The sequence below is a fragment of the Salvelinus namaycush genome, chromosome 35, assembly GCF_016432855.1.
Source record: "Salvelinus namaycush isolate Seneca chromosome 35, SaNama_1.0, whole genome shotgun sequence".
NCBI lineage: Eukaryota > Metazoa > Chordata > Actinopteri > Salmoniformes > Salmonidae > Salvelinus > Salvelinus namaycush.
The window spans coordinates 18,631,370-18,649,154 of record NC_052341.1 but is presented as its reverse complement, the minus strand read 5'-3'; the positions used below and the strand labels follow the sequence as shown (position 1 = coordinate 18,649,154).

At 44.4% G+C, this 17,785-nt stretch overlaps 1 protein-coding gene across 1 annotated transcript; it reads left to right on the top strand.

Moving 5' to 3' along the window:
• The first annotated feature begins 2,965 nt into the window (after positions 1 to 2,965).
• lrrc45 (leucine rich repeat containing 45) lies at positions 2,966 to 17,531 on the top strand. Its single transcript, XM_038975419.1, has 18 exons — positions 2,966 to 3,039; positions 3,952 to 4,416; positions 4,683 to 4,744; positions 4,860 to 4,930; positions 5,330 to 5,508; positions 7,253 to 7,381; positions 7,502 to 7,614; positions 7,807 to 7,865; positions 10,589 to 10,666; positions 14,712 to 14,847; positions 14,966 to 15,043; positions 15,153 to 15,264; positions 15,347 to 15,417; positions 15,523 to 15,615; positions 15,866 to 15,958; positions 16,118 to 16,291; positions 16,583 to 16,730; positions 16,943 to 17,531. Exons 2-18 carry the CDS (start codon positions 4,185 to 4,187, stop codon positions 17,134 to 17,136), a joined length of 2,022 nt encoding a protein of 673 aa, XP_038831347.1. The 5' UTR covers positions 2,966 to 3,039; positions 3,952 to 4,184; the 3' UTR covers positions 17,137 to 17,531.
• The last annotated feature ends 254 nt before the right edge of the window (positions 17,532 to 17,785 follow it).

Sequence of the window (17,785 nt, the reverse complement as noted above, 5' to 3'; positions counted from 1 at the left end):
CCTCCATCTCTCCGTGCACCTCTCCAACTCCGCCGGGACCCTTGTCCGAGGGTGTGCGATGGGTAAATGCGTCCGTCAGCAACAGCAAGTGTTCTAGTCTAGTTCTAGGGCTCCCAAGTGGCGCAGCAGTCTAAGGCACCTCATCTCAGTGCAAGAGGTTTCACTACAGTCCCTGGTTTGAATCCAGGCTGTATCACATCCGACTGTGATTGGGAGTCTCATAGGGCGGCGTACAATTGGCCCAGCGTTGGCTGGGGTAGGCCGTCATTGTAAATAAGAATTTGTTCTTAACTGACTTGCCTAGTTAAATAAAGATCAAATTAAAACATGTTTTGTTCTAGTTCCTCCTGAAGACAGGCATTCTGGCCTGCATCCCTGTAAATGGGAAATATTTACTGTCCCATTGCAGTAGACACTTTAGATACATATGAAAGTCAATTATAGATAGGCACAACGTGTTTATTGGATATATATAAATTCCATAAATACTGTAGTGGCCATTATTGACTGTACTACTGCATAATATGAATGCCTTACAGAATATGAACATGTAGCACTCCCCTCTGGCAGCAGTAAGACTGCACACATTGTGACCAATTTCAAAGACTAGAGTAACTGGGTCCAGATAACTAACCAATTTCATGTGGTAGGCCTCCTTGAAATTACTGTGTGAAAGTCACAAAAAACAAATGCTCTAAAAAGCATTGTTGTATTGAGGTTGAAACTCAAGTTTCCTTGTATTGTATGTATTTAAAGTGTACTTGAAGAGAGACTTCAGGGTGTGAGGGAGACTGCTAGGCATAGGGGTGCCCCTAAACCCCCGTCTGGTGTGTCGCCAACCATGATGAGGACAGGCTTGTTGGTCCCGTTGCCATGGGAAACCACGGGACAATCAGTCACATCTCCACATTCTCCTCTCTCTTCCTGGTTAATCTACGCATGCATGAGTGCTCCTTTTAGATCAGGGGCAGTTCTCGCAATCAACCCACCACCAGGGATATGCAGTCAATGAGACAATGAAACTGTTTCTACTCCAAAAGGGTTTGGAATTGGAACTAAGATGTAAATTTGCTCTACTCAGAGCTAGGTTTTTCAAAAACATGTTGATATCTTGATTTTCTATAGAATGAAATCACAGGATTCACACACACAAAACTGAACTAGAATAGAGAAGATGAAAGGTATCTAAACTCAATGCTAAACATAACATGTGTAAATAGACTAGACAGCATTTATAACTTCAACACTGATCTATATTACAAATAGATAGCCTAACAAAGACCCAATCACAATGGAGTATAAAGTGCATTCGCCTTCTTATTGTTCTTAAAACATAAAAAAACTCACCAAGAGCTGCTGTCTCTTAGGTCATCCATTCCTACACACCTAACCTTTCTGTCTGTCCTTCAAATGAGAGCTAAGTTGATTATGTGCTGTTAAACAGACTGAAATTTCACTCTGAACCAAGCTCTAAAAACAACCTCAGTCATACATTTACATTTTCCCTCTGGAATCTTCCTTAGGTGTGCTCCTCGTGAGTGACACGTTCTGACCTTAGTTCCTTTTTTATGTCTTTGTGTTAGGTTGGTCAGGGCGTGAGTTGGGGTGGGTAGTCTATGTTCTTTTTTTTATGTTGTTATATTTCTGTGTTTGGCCTGGTATGGTTCTCAATCAGAGGCAGCTGTCGATCGTTGTCTCTGATTGAGAATCATACTTAGGTAGCCTGTTTTCCCCATTTTGGTTGTGGGTGTTTATTTTCTGTGTAGTGTCTGTTCACCTTGCAGAACTGTTTCGTTTTCTCCTCGTTGTTATTTTGTGTAGTGTTCTGTTTTTCAATTAAATTATGACGAACACTTACCACGCTGCATTTTGGTCCTCTTCTCCTTCACCAGACGAGAATCGTTACAGTGAGCTTGTGGCCCAAGTTCCTCTGTTTGTGTGTCCGAGTGAAGGATGCTGAAACACAAACTGAACTCAGTTCCTCACAACAGCCTAAACCCCATCTGAGAACTCTTTCTTTCCTCCTCTGGGTTTAAATAAGAGTTTTTGTGTCTCTCTCTCCCTCTGTCTTTTAGGACAAACCCAATTTCAGGTCATTCAAAACTGCTTATTCTCAGACAGGTGTCGAATGCTCAGATCCACAGATCAATATGTCATCTGTAACACAGAACTTCCACCAACATGCTGCCGCATTTGTTTACAAGGTTGTAAAGTTACTTCGGTTTTCAAAGGTTAAATTAATTTCAAAGAACAGGCCACTAAGTGTTATTATTTTCAGGATTTGATTGACTGAAGAACAACTGAAGCACTTAATCAGAAGAGATGACGAAAGTTGGATCTTTTAAGATGTTTCTGATTCAAGCAGACACAGCGAGCTTTTGCCTAACAGTCTGTGGCTGGTTGATAGTGTAGCTTGCTAGTTTTAAGATTAAGAGATATGAGATCACTTTATTGGTCAATTGCACACAAGGTCCAAACAAATGTTGACTTCTGCTTTTAACCAAACCCCTCTGAAAGACACACATGTTTTTTGGAGAGGTGCGGGGGCTGCCACACTGGGCGCTGTAGTTGTGGGGAGTTATGTGCCTTGCTCAAGGGGCACAACAGCAGGCAACATCATTTAGGATTTTGATACCAGCAACTCTCCGGTTGCCAGCTCACTTCCTGACAGATTTTTCCTGTCAGGCCAGGGATTCGAACTGACAACCCTCCTGTTGCTGTCTCTCTGCACTAACTGCTAGGCTACCTGCCCCTATTAACATTACTTTCAGTTTACAGATGTTGAACAAAACGAGCGACTAAGCAACAACTGAGTCATTTCTTTAGAAAACATGATGAAAGGCAAGAACAGGCAGGGTCTATAATGTTCCAAATAGAGCGCCAAGACTCCTCCATCGCGCGCGGTCCTCACAACTACACTTAACGACATGCACTGCGCTTACGTACATATCAATCCGACGTGAATCCCACTTCCTGGTTACCTTCGCGCTAACTCAACTGTCATTTGAAAACTTGTACTAGTCAACAACAACTAACAAGGTTTGATCTTTGCAAAAACCTTATAGCGATGTGATCTACAGTGTAAATTCCTCTCGTTTCTTCTCTTGACTTTTGATTTTTTTTAAAGCTAGGAAGCAAGATATTGCAGGAAGGTGAACAGGTAACGATAGCTAGTTAGCTAAACAAGCTGCCAGTAACTACAGTACTGTAGCTAGCTAGTTAACGTTCATCTCATTGTTTACTAATAGAAACAGTGTCAGTTAGTCTATTAGCCATTACTCATGTTAACAGATTAGCTAACGTTACTGTACTACTGTAACAGCTAGCCCGTCAGCCATGGATAAGCTCATTTGTCAACAACAATAAGGTGGGTTACTACTCATCCAACAATTTTCATCAATGGTTTGGTTAACCAGATAGACAGTGAACCACTGTGTGCTGCAACCTTAGTCGTACTATTTAAATAGCTAGCTAGTTAGGGAAATGGTTAGGTAACGTTAGCTAGATAAATCAGAAATGGTGGCAGTTGCTGAAGGGCCATCATCACTAATTGGGAAGTGGACTGGCTTGCTTCATCTTCTTCAGCCATGCATTGTCTGCCAAAATCACTGAAAGAGATGATTGCTGCCTGCCTGATGTCACTTTTAGCTCTGAATGCATCCTAATTGATGTAGTGGTCAAAAGTAGGCTTTGACAATTCTGCACCAGCTGCTAGCTTGTTAATCATAGTTCTTGCTGTAATTTATGCAATGTTGATTATTGTAACCAGTTCCGGTTACTCAATGATGTAAATGGCCATCTTACAAAGCTCTTGAGCTGATTTTTTTTAAGACATCCAAACCCCAGAGAGAGAGAGTAAAGAGCCTAGGAATTATATGTAATTTATTTTGTATGTCAGACAGACACAGTGTAAGCTGGATTTCCTCACTTGTCTCCCAATTCACCCCACAGCTCCATCAGGCCAGGGCGACAGCACAGCGCTGGGCAGGATTGGAGGGTCCGGGAAGGAACAAAGAAAAACTGAAGAGGAAAAGAAGGGGTGAGTGGGCGGATGAGGGATTGAAGCAGCACAGAGAACCTGGAGAGGAACAGAGGGACTTAAAGAGAGGAGGAGAATACTAGTAACAAACGACAGAGGAGCTCAAAAGGAATCCAAACAGCTCTGAGACAGTGTACGGCCCAGTATGGAGGATTTCAGACGGACCTACCTGCGTCTGTGTAAGGAGGGGGGCGTGGAGCCCCAGGAGTCAGTGCTAGCTCAGCTCCAGGAGACCAGGGGAGCCGCAGCAGGATCCAGGCTGGACCTGAGGGGACACAGCCTGTCTGTAGACACCTGTGCCGTGCTGGGGAGGGTCCTCCACAAAGACACACTCTTTACCGAGCTGGCCCTCAGTGACTGCATGCTCACTGAGGAAGGTATGTGTTTGTTGGGTGGTAGTCGTGTGGGGATCTTTCTGTCTTTTTGTTAATGTGCTGACTGTGTGATACTGTATATATTTGAGCCATGAATGTACTATGAATCCTGTAGGGCTTTTGCTACTGCTGCACAGAGATTATATAGCTAGAACTGTCTGCTTTGTTGCTGCTGTTTAGTTACATTGTTATAATGCTTAGATAACACTTTTATAGCAACGCTTTGATAACACTTGCTCCTGACTGCCACTTGTCTTTGTCATGTCCAGGTGCCAAGCTGCTCCTGAATGGGCTGTGTGCCAACACTACTGTTAAAGTTCTGGATCTGAAGGTAAGGACTATCAGAGGCCTCTACACACTGCAGACCACTTGACCAGTCTGAGTTGGGGTGGCCAGTCTGACTTGACAAATTTCAATTTGATCATATATTTTCTATTTGTTGTCAGGGAAATAACTTGAGATCAACAGGAGCTGAGGCTTTAGGGAAGCTGTTGGTGAGAAACAAGACACTGTGCAGGTGAGTTGGTTAGTGAGCTAATAGCAAGCTATATCATTCAATGAAAACTTTTTGGTTGAAATTTCTATTGAAATGTCTATGAAATGTGGCTAAGCGTTCAGGTATGTTACGATTATTTCAGTTATAATCCCTCTATTTTCTTCTGGGAGCATAGGGCGGCACTCAAATTGGCCCAGAGTCGTCCAAGTTTGGCCGGGGTAGGCCGTCATTGTAAATAAGAATTTGTTCTTAACTGACTTGCCTAGTTAAATAAAGGTTACGTTTAAAAATATATATTTTTAAATAAATAAAAATAATCCCTCTATTTTCTTCTGGGACCAGCATGAGTTGTGCATACACAACGATACTGCATTGCTAAGGGAACCATAACCCAAGCTAAGGTTGTTGTGTTGGACACAGGCTGGTGTTGGAGTGGAATGCGTTGGGGATGTGGGAGGAGGCGTTCTCAGTGTTCTGTGAGGGTTTGGCCACCAACGCCTGTCTAACCCAGCTGGACCTGCGCAACAACCAGATCAACCACCAGGGGGCCTCAGAGCTCTGCCTGGCCCTCAAGCGGAACAGCACCCTGCAGGAACTGGGTCAGTGGGTTTGCAGGTGTAGGGTGAAGTTACTTTTTAGATGCAGATTTTGGGTCAGTTTTGCATTTCCCCCACAAATGGTTAAGTTTAGGATGGGGGTAGAGGAAGCTGATCCTAGATCTGTACGTAGGGAAAACTTCACAAAGGAGCACCACACATTGGGAAATGACTCAATACAGCCAAGATCACTAGAGTCAAGATTCAACTAGAGTAGTCGGGGTGTGCATCGTTCCCTTTCAGAACGATTCAATATGTATCTAGATGCATGGGCACCGATACAGGAACAATACGTTTTAGTTTGAAGCGATTCAATGCGATTTGATTAGAGGAAAGAATCGATTCGGTTCGAGGCGATACGATGTACTAATATTTGTTGCATAAACACATTCATTTTTCATTCTATATTAAAATCAGCTGCTGATGGAGCTTATAGGCTGAGCCTCTGAGCTGTATCTGTCGGATCTGACTTCTGTGTGTGTGTAAATTATGTACTGTTTATGTCTATGGATGTCCTTTGGGTGGTGGACCATTCTTGATACACACTGGAAACTGTTGAGCGTGAAAAACCCAGCAGCGTTGCAGTTCTTGACACAAACCAGTGCGCCTGGAATCTACTATCATACCCCGTTCAAAGACACTTAAATATTTTGTCTGGCCCATTCACCCTCTGACACGCATACACAATCCATATCTCAATTGTCTCAAGGCTAAAAAAATCCTTCTTTAACCTGTCTCCTCCCCTTCATCTACACTGATTGAAGTGGATTTAACACGTGACATCAATAAGGGATCATGGCTTTCACCTGGTCAGTCTATGTCATGGAAAAGGCAGGTGTTCTTAATGTTTTGTATACTCAGTGTAGATCTGTCATTCTCATTGAAAGCAAGTCTAAGAAGCGGTAGATTGGTTGTATGCGCACTATTTCTATGCTTCCCGTTCTTTAGTTTCATTTTTGAGTCTTTTACTTTCGGTTTTGTACACCAGCTGAAAATACAATATTTTTGGTTATGGAAACGCAGCCGTTTAGATGGTACAATGATTCTCTACACAATGACTGCTTGTTTTGTCACATAAACTGAAATTAGCGCGTAGTTTGACTAGGCTACTGATATGGCCTGGGGGTGTTCGGCATGCAAAATGACTTGTAGATCAATGACTGTTAACACAATGACATGCTTAGTTCCACACTGAAGAAGAGGATGCAGTTGTCACAAAAGATGAGCAGTATTTCAGAAGGTAGAAAGAAAGTCATTTGTCCAAAACATTTTAGTGAACCGGCGATTTGTAATGTTTGAATCGATTTCCTGACTGCATGCTACATTTCGATCGGTTTGGGGTCCGGACCGATGCACTCATGTCTTAAACATTTGAACCGGGACCGATGGGTATTGTGAATCATTACATCCCTGTAGAGTAGACCAAAGCCTTGTCTGAAAACAACCCAGAAGCTATTCTCCTAGCCCCTACACCTTCGGTGTCACTGTCTTCACAACTGAAAGAACCAGATAGGTGTAAGCAATATGGTCCCGAGAGCCCATGAGAAAGCAAGGTCATCACCATATTGCTTACACCGATTCAATACCTTCAGAACTGAAGATATCACATTTTGGGTGCTAGGATACAGGCTGGAACTAGATTTTTTTCTGGGAGACTGGGTCCATGAACAATGTACCATTTGATGCCTAGACAGCAACGGTGTCATGGTTCTCTCTCTGGTCTGGTGCCTGTGTTGTGGTTGTATAGATGTGAGGTGGAACAACATTGGTCTGCTGGGTGGCCGGTCCTTCCTGGAGGCTCTACAGCAGAACAGGACCCTGACACACCTGGAGATGGCTGGAAACAACATCCCCAGCGACACACTCAAAGCCCTCGGTAAGCTGTTTGTGTGTGTGTCAGTCAGTCTGTCTAAGATTGTGTGTTGCTGAACATCTGTTATTGTAATGTTTTTGATTGAAGTAACCACCCCCCACCTATGGTCTCCCCCCTCCATAGAGCAGGCGATGGATCATAACTCGGACAGGCAGTCCACTGTGAGAGAGAGCCGCAGCAGAACCCAAGTCCTCAGCAAGGAGATCCAGATCCTCAAGGAGGAGAAGGGACGCCAGGTATGGAGCTGCTGGGAAATAGACTTCTCCTCCATGTAGAACAAGAAGGGGAGGGACAAGGGAATAGCACTGCACATAATATACTGTATCTTGGTTTATTATTTACCATTTTATGTTTAGAAATGTGTGTGCAGATGAACAAGAAGCCCAGTATGTAAGATATTTATGTTGCCTTTCCCTCTCTCCCTTTAGTTCCTGAGTCTGATGGAGACCATAGACAAACAGAGAGACGAGATGGGCCGAAGCACCAGGTCAGCGTGAGTGGTACAAAAAGACTAGCCTTGACTGTTTCTGCATCAACAATAATAAGAAAAATAATAACAACAATAGCAACGTTATTGTGTTGCCAACAGGACTTGTCTGGCTAGACAATGACAACTTGGCTTAAAAGCAGAAACAGACTGGCACCCAGGCTAACATAAGTCATGTAGCTACAGTGCATTCGGAAAGTATTCAGACCCCTTGACTTTTTCCACATTTTGTTGTGAGGGACCTGGGACCACAAGGGACCTGGTGCTTCGGCCCATCTCGCCTTATTCTAAAATTGATGAAATGATTTATTTTTCTCATCAATCTACACACAATGCCCCATAATGACAAAGCAAAAACAGGTTTTTAGACATTTAAAAAATGTATAAAAAACTAAAACGTTAATATTACATTTACATAAGTATTCAGACCCTTTTATTCAGATGAAGCACCTTTGGCAGAGATTAGGGCCTCGAGTCTTCTTGGTATGACACTACAAGCTTGGCACACCTGTATTTGGGGAGTTTCTCCCATTCTTCTCTGCAGATCCTCAAGCTCTGTCAGGTTGGATGGGTATCATCACTGCACAGCTATTTTCAGGTCTCTCTAGAGATGTTCGATTAGAGAAGTCCGGGCTCTGGCTGGGCCACTTAATGACATTCAGAGACTTGTCCTGAAGTCACTCCTGTGATGTCTTGGCTGTGTACTTAGGGTCGTTGTCCTGTTGGAAGGTGAACCTTCGCCTCAGTCTGAGGTCCTGAGCGCTCTGGAGCAGGTTTTCATCAAGGATCTCTCTGTACTTTGCTCCGTTCATCTTTCTCTCGATCCTGACTAGTCTGCCAGTCCCTGCAGCTGAAAAACATCCTCACTGCATGATGCTGCCACCACCATGCTTCACTGTAGGGATGGTGCCAGGTTTCCTCCAGACGTGACGCTTGGCATTCATGCCAAGGAGTTCAATCTTGGTTTCATCATGAGAAAGAAGCTTCTCTGGTCTGGTCAGAGAGTCTTTAGGTGCCTTTTGGAAAACTCCAAGCGGGCTGTCATGTGTCTTTTACTGAGGAGACTGTCATGTGCCTTTTACTGAGGGGCTTCCGTCCACTACCATAAAGGCCTGATTGGTGGAGTGCTGCAGAGATGGTTGTCCTTCTAGAAGGTCCTCCCATCTCCACAGAGGAAATCTGAAGCTCTGTCAGAGTGACCATCGGGTTCTTGGTGACCTCACTGACCAAGGCCCTTCTCCCCCGATTGCTCAATTTGGCCGGGCGGCCAGCTCTAGGAAGAGTCTTGGTAGTTCCAAACTTCTTCCATTTAAGAATGGTGGAGGCCACTGTTTTCCTGGGAACTTTCAATGCTGCAGAAATTTGTTGGTACCCTTCCCCAGATCTGTGCCTCGACACAATTCTGTCTCGGAGCTCTACGCACAATTCCTTCAACCTCATGGCTTGGTTTTTGCTTTGAAATGAGCTGTCAACTGTGTGAACTTTATATAGACAGGTGTGTGCCTTTCCAAATCATGTCCAATCGATCGGAGTCCACCTGTGGTAAATTCAATTAAGTTGTAGAAACATCTCAAGGATAATCAATGGAAACAGGATACATCTGATATACATATATATATATATATTTTTTTTTTTTAAGCATACATTGAAAATCCCTTTGAGCATGGTGAAGTTATTAATTACACTTTGGATAGTGTATCATTAAACCCAGTCACTACAAAGATACAGGCGTCCTTCCTAACTCAGTTGCTGGAGAGGAAGGAAACCACTCACGGGTTTCACCATGAGGCCAATGGTGACTTTAAAACCGTTATAGAGTTTAATGGCTGTGATAGGAGAAAACTGAGGATGGATCAACAACATTGTAGTTACTCCACAATACTAATCTAAATGACAGAGTGAAAAGGAAGAAGCCTGTACAGAATACAAATATTTCAAAACATGCATCATGTTTGCAATAAGGCACTAAAGTAAAACTGCCCAAAAAGAAATTAACTTTTTATCCTAAAAACTCCCTAGTCCTTGCCGATGACAAGCATACCCATAACATGATGCAGCCACCACCATGCTTGAAAATATGAGTGGTGTGTTTACCCCAAACATAACTCTTTGTGTTCAGGATATAAATAAATGGAATAGAGCTAAGCACAGGCAAAATCCTAGAGGAAAACTTGGTTCAGTTTGCTTTCCAAGAGACACTGGGAGACATTCACTTTTCAGCAGGACAATAACCTAAAAAACGAGGCCAAATATACACAGGACATTGAATTTTCCTAAATGGCCTAGTTACAGTTTTGACTTAAATCGGCTTGAAAATCAATTGCAAGACTTGAAAATGGCTGTCTAGCAATCATCAACAACCAACTTGACAGAGCTTGAAGAATAAAAATATAATAATGTGAAAATATTGTACAATCCAGGTGTGCAAAGCTCTTAGAGACTTATCCAGAAAGACTCAACTGTAATCACTGCCAAAGGTGATTCTGACATGTATGGGCTCAGAGGTTGAATACTTATGTAAATGAGTGTTCTATATTTTCAATACATTTGCAAACATTTCTAAAAACATGTTTTTACGTTGTCATTATGGGCTATTGTGTGAAGATCTATTTAATACATTTTGAATTCAGGCTGTAACACAAAATGTGGAATAAGTCAAGAGGTATGAATACTTTCTGAAGGCACGGTACATATTAATGACCCTGTGTTTCCCTCTCCTCCAGGACCACATCTATCCATGTGGGTCAGCTACAGGAGGCCCTGAACGAGAGGAAGTCTGTCGTCAACTCTCTCACAGCCAAGTAAGCAGGCCTCATCAGTCCATGTTTAAACCCCACATTCATCCTCAAGTCACATCAACAGGTGTAGACTTTACTGTGAAATGCTTACTTACGAGCCCTTTCTCAACAATGCACCGTTAAAAAGTAAGATTTTTTTTAAAGAAAGAAATAGTAACACAACAATAACGAGACTATATACAAGGGGAACCGATACCAAGTCAATGTGCAGGGGTACGAGGTAGTGACTAGGCAATCATGATAGATAATAAACAGAGTAGCAGCAGCGTGTGTGAAAGTGTCTGTCTGTGTGGCGTCAATATGCGTGCGTGCGTGTGTGTGAGCGTATGTGTGAGTTGGAGTGTCAGTGTAGTATGTGTGAGTGTGTGGGTAGAGTCCAGTGAGGGCATAGAGCCATTGCAAGAGAGTTAGTGCAAAAAAACGTGGTTCGATGCAAATAGTCCGGGTAGCCATTTGATTAACTGTTTAGCAGTCTTATGGCTTGGGGGCAGAAGCTGTCCGGGTATCCATTTGATTAACTGTTTAGCAGTCTTATGGCTTGGGGGCAGAAGCTGTCCAGGAGCCTTTTGGTCCCAGACTTGGATCTCCGGTACCACTTGCCTTGTGGTAGCAGAGAGAACAGTCTATGACTTGGGTGACTGGAGTTTTGACAATTTTTAGGGCCTTCCTCTGACACCACCTGGTATAGAGGTCCTGGATGGCAGGGAGCTCAGCCCCAGTGATGTACAGGGCTGTACACACTACCCTCTGTAGCGCCTTACATGCTGACCACACCGCTTGTGTTACGTGCGTGAGTGTTGCAAAATACATTTCCACATGCATGTTATTCAATCATTGCATCCACACTGCTCGCACTCGTCAACGAGTGTCAACATAGCCAGGTGCTAAAATGCAACTTGGTTCTATTTGTGACACTTGACGTGCTGCAAGTCCCACCTCTACCATCTCCTCCAACTTTAAGGGTAATGCCCCTTAAAGTTGGTTGCCAACCACCATATCAAGTCCAAAGAAGAAGAAGAAGCCTGAAGGAGGAGAGATTACTAGAAACAAACTTGGTTTACCCTTTTATCTGTGGATTAATTGTCGGAGTAGAGGACCTTGTGCATTTCAGGTAAAATAACAATGTTCATATCCCAGGACAAATTAACAGCAAGCTAGCTAGCTAAATTGACATAAATGTTTAATGCTTTTCGACCTGTCCCAAATTAATTTAGTTGGTTCAGAGTTCGTTTTGATATATCAACCTGCGTGTCCTAGTCGCGTCTGGTGTGTGTGGACAAAATCAACATGCGCACATGCCCAGTGTAGTCAGCATGTTACGGTCGGATGCCAAGCAGTTGCCATACCAAGCGGTGATGCAGCCAAGATGCTGTCAGTGGTGCAGCTGTAGAACTTTGAGAATCTGAGGGCCCATGTCAAGTCTTTTCAGACTCCAGAGGGAGCAGAGGCATTGTCGTGCCTTCTTCATGACTGTGTTGGTGTGTTTGGACCATGATAGTTCCTTAGTGATGTGGACACAGAGGAACTTGAAGCTCTTGACCCGCTCCACTACAGCGCTCGGTCCTCCGTTTCCTGTGGTCCACGATCAGCTCCTTTGTCTTGCTGACGTTGAGGGAGAGGTTGTTGTCTCTAACCTCCTCCCTATAAGCTGTTTCATCGTCGTCGTGATTTGGCCTACCACCGTTGTGTCGTCTGCAAACTTAATGATGGTGTTGCAGTCGTGCGTGGTCACGCAGTCATGGATGAACAGGGAGTACAGGAGGAGACTAAGCACGCACCCCTGAGGTGCCCTCGTGTTGAGGGTCTGCGTGGTGGATGTGTTGTTGCCTACCCTCACCACCTGGAGGTGGCCCGTCAGGAAGTCCAGGATCCAGTTGCAGAGGGAGGTGTTCAATCGCAGGATCCTTAGCTTAGTGATGAGCTTGGATGGCACTATGGTGTTGAACACTGAACTGTAGTTATTGAACAGTATTCTCTCACAGGTTTTCTTTTTGTCCAGATGGGAAAGGGCAGTGTGGAGTGCAATAGAGATTGCGTCACATGTTGATCTGTTGGGGCGGTATGCGAATTGGAGTGGCTCCAGGGTGTTTAGGATTATGGTGTTGATGTGAGCCATGACCAGCCTTTCAAAGAATTTCATGGCTACAGATGTAAGTGCTACGGTGCGATAGTCATTTAGACAGATTACCTTGGCGTTCTTGGGCACAGGGACTATGGTGGTCTGTTTGAAACATGTAGGTATTACAGACTGGGTCAGGGAGAGTTTGAAAATGTCAGTGAAGAGACTTGCCATCTGGTCAGCGCATGCTCTGAGTACATGTCCTGGTAATCCGTCTGGCCCTGCGGCTCTGTGAATGTTTACCTGTTTAAAGGTCTTACTCACACAGTCGTCCGGAACAGCTGGTGCTCTCATGCATGGTTCAGTGTTGCTTGCCTCAAAGTGAGCATAGAAGGTATTTAGCTTGTCTGGTAGGCTTGCATCACTGGGCAGCTCGCGGCTGGGCTTCCCTTTTGTAAACCGTGATGGTTTGCAAGACCTGCCACATCCAACCAGCGTTGGAGCCGGTGTAGCAAGACACTTTGCGTTATTTGTTTGATGGTTCGTTGGGGGGCGTAGCGGAATTTCTTATAAGCGTCCAGATTAGTGTCCCGCTCCTTCAAAGAAGCAGCTCTAGCCAGTAGCTCAGTGCGGATGTTGCCTGTAATCCATGGCTTCTAGTTGAGGTATGTACGTGCTCGTCACTGTGGGGACGACATCATCGATGCACTTATTAATGAAGCTGTTGACTGATGTGGTAAACTCCTCAATGCCATCGGATGAATCCTGGACCATATTCCAGTTAGCATCCGCTTCATCGGATCACTTCCGTACTGAGTGCGTTACTGGTACTTCCTACTGTCTATGTTCAGATCTACAATGATTAGAAGACGTTTGAGCCACATGTAAATATATGAGAATTTGACTAATATGAGTCTTAGGTGGATGTTCCTCACCTTCCATATCTTGTTTTAAATCTCATCACCACATCTACTTTATCTTAATGAGATACTGATGTTGTGACTAGAAGAAACCCATGTTGAATCTTTAATCAGGCACTTACAAAGACAGCTATTCTTGGTTCTCAGGTAGAGGACCCAGGCAGGGTGCTATATATATACACGGTGACCCACTTCAGTCCCCTCTCCCTCAGGGCTCATTCATACAGGACACAGGTACTACTGTACCTCTGGATAAACCCTATGGAGGGTGGCTTCCACTCTGTCTTAGATATACACTACTGTTTAAAAGTTTGGGGTCACTTAGAAATGTCCTTGTTTTTGAAAGAAAAGCACATTTTTTTGTCCATTTAATATAACATCACATTTATCAGAAATACAGTGTAGACATTGTTAATGTTGTAAATGACTATTGTAGCTGGAAACAGCTGATTTTTAGTTTAAAATCTACATAGGCGTCCAGAGGCTCATTATCAGCAACCATCACTCCTGTGTTCCAATAGCAGGTTGTGTTAGCTAATACAAGTTTATCATTTTCAAAGGCTAATTGATCATTAGAAACCCTTTTGCAATTATGTTAGCAAAGCTGAAAACTGTTGTTCTGATTAAAGAAGCAATAAAACTGGCCTTCTTTAGACTAGTTGAGTATCTGGAGCATTAGCATTTGTGGGTTCGATTACAGGCTCAAAATGGCCAGAAACAAAGGACTTTCTTCTGAAACTCGTCAGTCTATTCTTGTTCTGAGAAATGAAGGCTATTCCATGCGAGGAATTGCCAAGAAACTGAAGATCTCGTACAACGCTGTGTACCACTCCGTTCACAGAACAGCGCAAACTGTCTCTAACCAGAATAGAAAGAGGAATGGGAGGCCCCGGTGCACAACTGTACACAACTAGTGTAGATATTGTATAAATGGAACGGATGGTAACAGTTCACTTGAGCTGTCTGTAATAAGGCCTACATAACACTGTCATAACAGATGTTTCAGCCACATAGACACACGCACACACACACTCTCACAGACACACACCTGACCGTTCTGTGTGTCTAGATTCCAGATGACGGAGGCAGCACTGGCCATGTCGGAACAGAAGAACCACAACCTGGGAGAGCTGCTGACCAGGGTGAAGACTGAGAAAGAGGAGCAGAGAGAACGACAGAGCAGGGAGAGGAAGAAAGAACAAGAGGTATGAATGGAGGGGAGGTACTAGGGAGGGGGGAGGGGGACGGCGAGACGGATGTACAGATGTTCTGGTTAAGATGTATGTGAGCTTAACATTGTGGTGTGTGTGTTTGGTTCTGCAGGACAGTGCTCTGAGGGAGGGGAAGCTCCTCAGAGAGATGAACAGTATGTCGGAGACAAACGTACAGCTCAAGAATAAGGTATAAGTTGTGTGTGTGCGCTCGTGTGTATGAATATAATGTTTGTGTTTTTGATGCAGTACCTAAGCTGTTTACGGAGTCAGTCTCTCGTTATCTGTGTGTGTGTTAGTTGGAGAAGATGGAGAGCAGGTGTAAGTCTCAGCAGGACCAGATTTTTGAGCTGAAGCAGGAGCTCACCAATAGCACAGCAGAGCTAAAGCTACGGCTAGCACAGGCAGAAGGTACACACACACACACACACACACACACACACACACACACACACACACACACAGTATACTCAATCTCTTCTCTCCCCCTCAGAGCGTTTGGAGATGGAGAAGAAGAGATCTAAACAGTCTCTGGAGGACATGAATAACCTTCGACAGAAAGAGGTAGAGAAGACAACCTGCTGTCTGACCATGTCTCTCACTAAATATACAACCTTCTCTGTCTTTTTCCCTCCATTGAGTGTACATTGTGGGTTTGTGTGCGTGTAGGTGGACCATGTGAATCGTCACCTTGAGGAGAGTGAGAGGGCTCTACAGGACCGGATCCTCAAACTGGAGGGACAGCGGATACAGCTGGAGGAGGTCAGCTCTTTATATTGGATAATTTTGATAATGTATTGCCTTCAGTAAATCACAATTAAATTCCAATGATCATTATGTGGCACAAGATCCCTATAGATGACAGTACAGAGGTGTAACTGTGTCTCTCTGTCCTGAACTGTCTTGTAGGAGTTGATCAGGGCCAAGGCAGCCTGTATAACTGTGGTTTTCATTTTGTTGGAGTTGATCAGGGCCAAGGCAGCCTGTGTTAATGTATGCTTCTGCTCTGTAGGAGTTGAGCAGGGCCAAGGCAGCCTGTGTTACAGAGAGAGCCCAGGCAGAGGAGGAACTGGGGAAGGTGCGGCTACAGGTTCGCCTGGAGGAGGTACTTTATACACCTGTTGTAGAACAACTCAATGTAATAGGTTAGAAACTGTGTTTGTCCGGGTCTCTGTGTATCAGTGTGTGTGCCTGAAATTTGGAAAAGCAGTAACAATGTGAGGATTCAACTCTTTCTTCTCTCTCCCCTCCTCTGTCTGAGCAGCAGCAGCGTGTGAGTGGGTTAGAGGAGAAGCTGCGTGGGTTGCGTCAGTCCCGTGATGAGTCCCAGAGCCACTGTTCCCAGCAGAAACAGACCATAGCTGAGCTGCAGGCTCGTAGCGGACAGCAGAGCATCGAGACAGACGGACTACGACGCAGGATAGAGGAGCTGCAGCAGGTCAGATTGGGAATGTGTCAGAGAGACCACTGGCACAAAACAACCAACTATACACACTGAAACAATACCTAGATCAAGTACAGTGTAGTTGTCTTACATTTGTCTGGGACAATTTGATGCTAATAAGTGATTATTACTGATTTGACATAATCAGGTTGGTGAATTCTCAGCACTGAATGATGTTCATATGTGTAGGGGCAGAGACAACGTTGTGTGGGGGTTGTATGTTTACTGGGATGGTAATATTTGCGCTTTGGTGTAATTAAATGTAGAGAATTTGTCCCCCTCCAGGAGTTGTCTGGTAAGGACCAGGAGAAGGTTGCAGAGGTGAGTCGGGTCAGGGTGGAGCTACAGGAGCAGATGGGACACCTGCAGGCTGAGAGGACCGCACAGGGAGGACTGAAGGAGAAGATAGCTGCTCTGGAGAGAGAGATGAAAGGTATGCACACTCTCCTCCTCTCCCTGTCAGACACTCTCCCTCCCATCTCCTCTCTTCATCCTACCTCTGTCCTCTTCTCTACATAAGGCCCATCTCACCCTTTCTCCTTTGCCTCTCACCTGTCCTCCCACTTTGTTTTACAGTTGACATAATTTGTTGACACACTTGAAAGAACCAGTATTTGTTCTGTGTATGTGTCTTGTCTACCACAGTGCTGGCCAGTAACCACAGAGAGGCCATCCTGGACAAGGAGAGTGAGATATCATCTCTGTTTGAGAAGCTGAGACTGAGAGAGGCAGAGATCCAGAGGATGAGAGAGGACGAGGCCCAGAGAGCTAGCTTCCTCCAGAACGCTATACTCACATACGTACAGGGGTCACCGCTGCACTACAGTCCTAAGAAATGACCTCTGACATCTAACCTTTGACCCTTCCCATCCTTATGTAGGGACTAAGTACAGGGGTCACCACGGGTTTTGCAGTCCCAAGAAATAACTTCTGACCCCTAACCCTTGTCCTATTTACCCCTACAGCCTTGTGCCCATACACCCTCACAAACGTGGGATACTAAAGTGACCCAAACCTTTCTATTACACCCATACTCCATGTGTTCCTCTCCGGCCTTTCCGCTCTCCCCTTTGGTCCCTCCAAACTACCCCAGCACAAAATATCAACAGCACAGATATTCACCTCTAGACATCCGCAACTTCGGGTGTACAGTGCATTCGTAAAGTATTCAGACCCCTTGACTTTTTCCACATTTTGTTACGTTACAGCCTTATTCTAAAATTGATTGAATTGTTTTTTCCCCCCTCATCAATCTACACACACTACCCCATAATGACAAAGCAAAAATAGGTTTTTAAAAATACAAAACTGAAATATCACATTTACGTAAGTATTCAGACCTTTTACTCAGTACTTTGTTGAAGCACCTTTGTCAGCGATTACAGCCTCGAGTCTTCTTGGGTATGATGCTACAAGCTTGGCACACCTGTATTTGGGGAGTTTCTCTCATTCTTCTCTGCAGATCCTCTCAAGTTCTGTCAGGTTGGA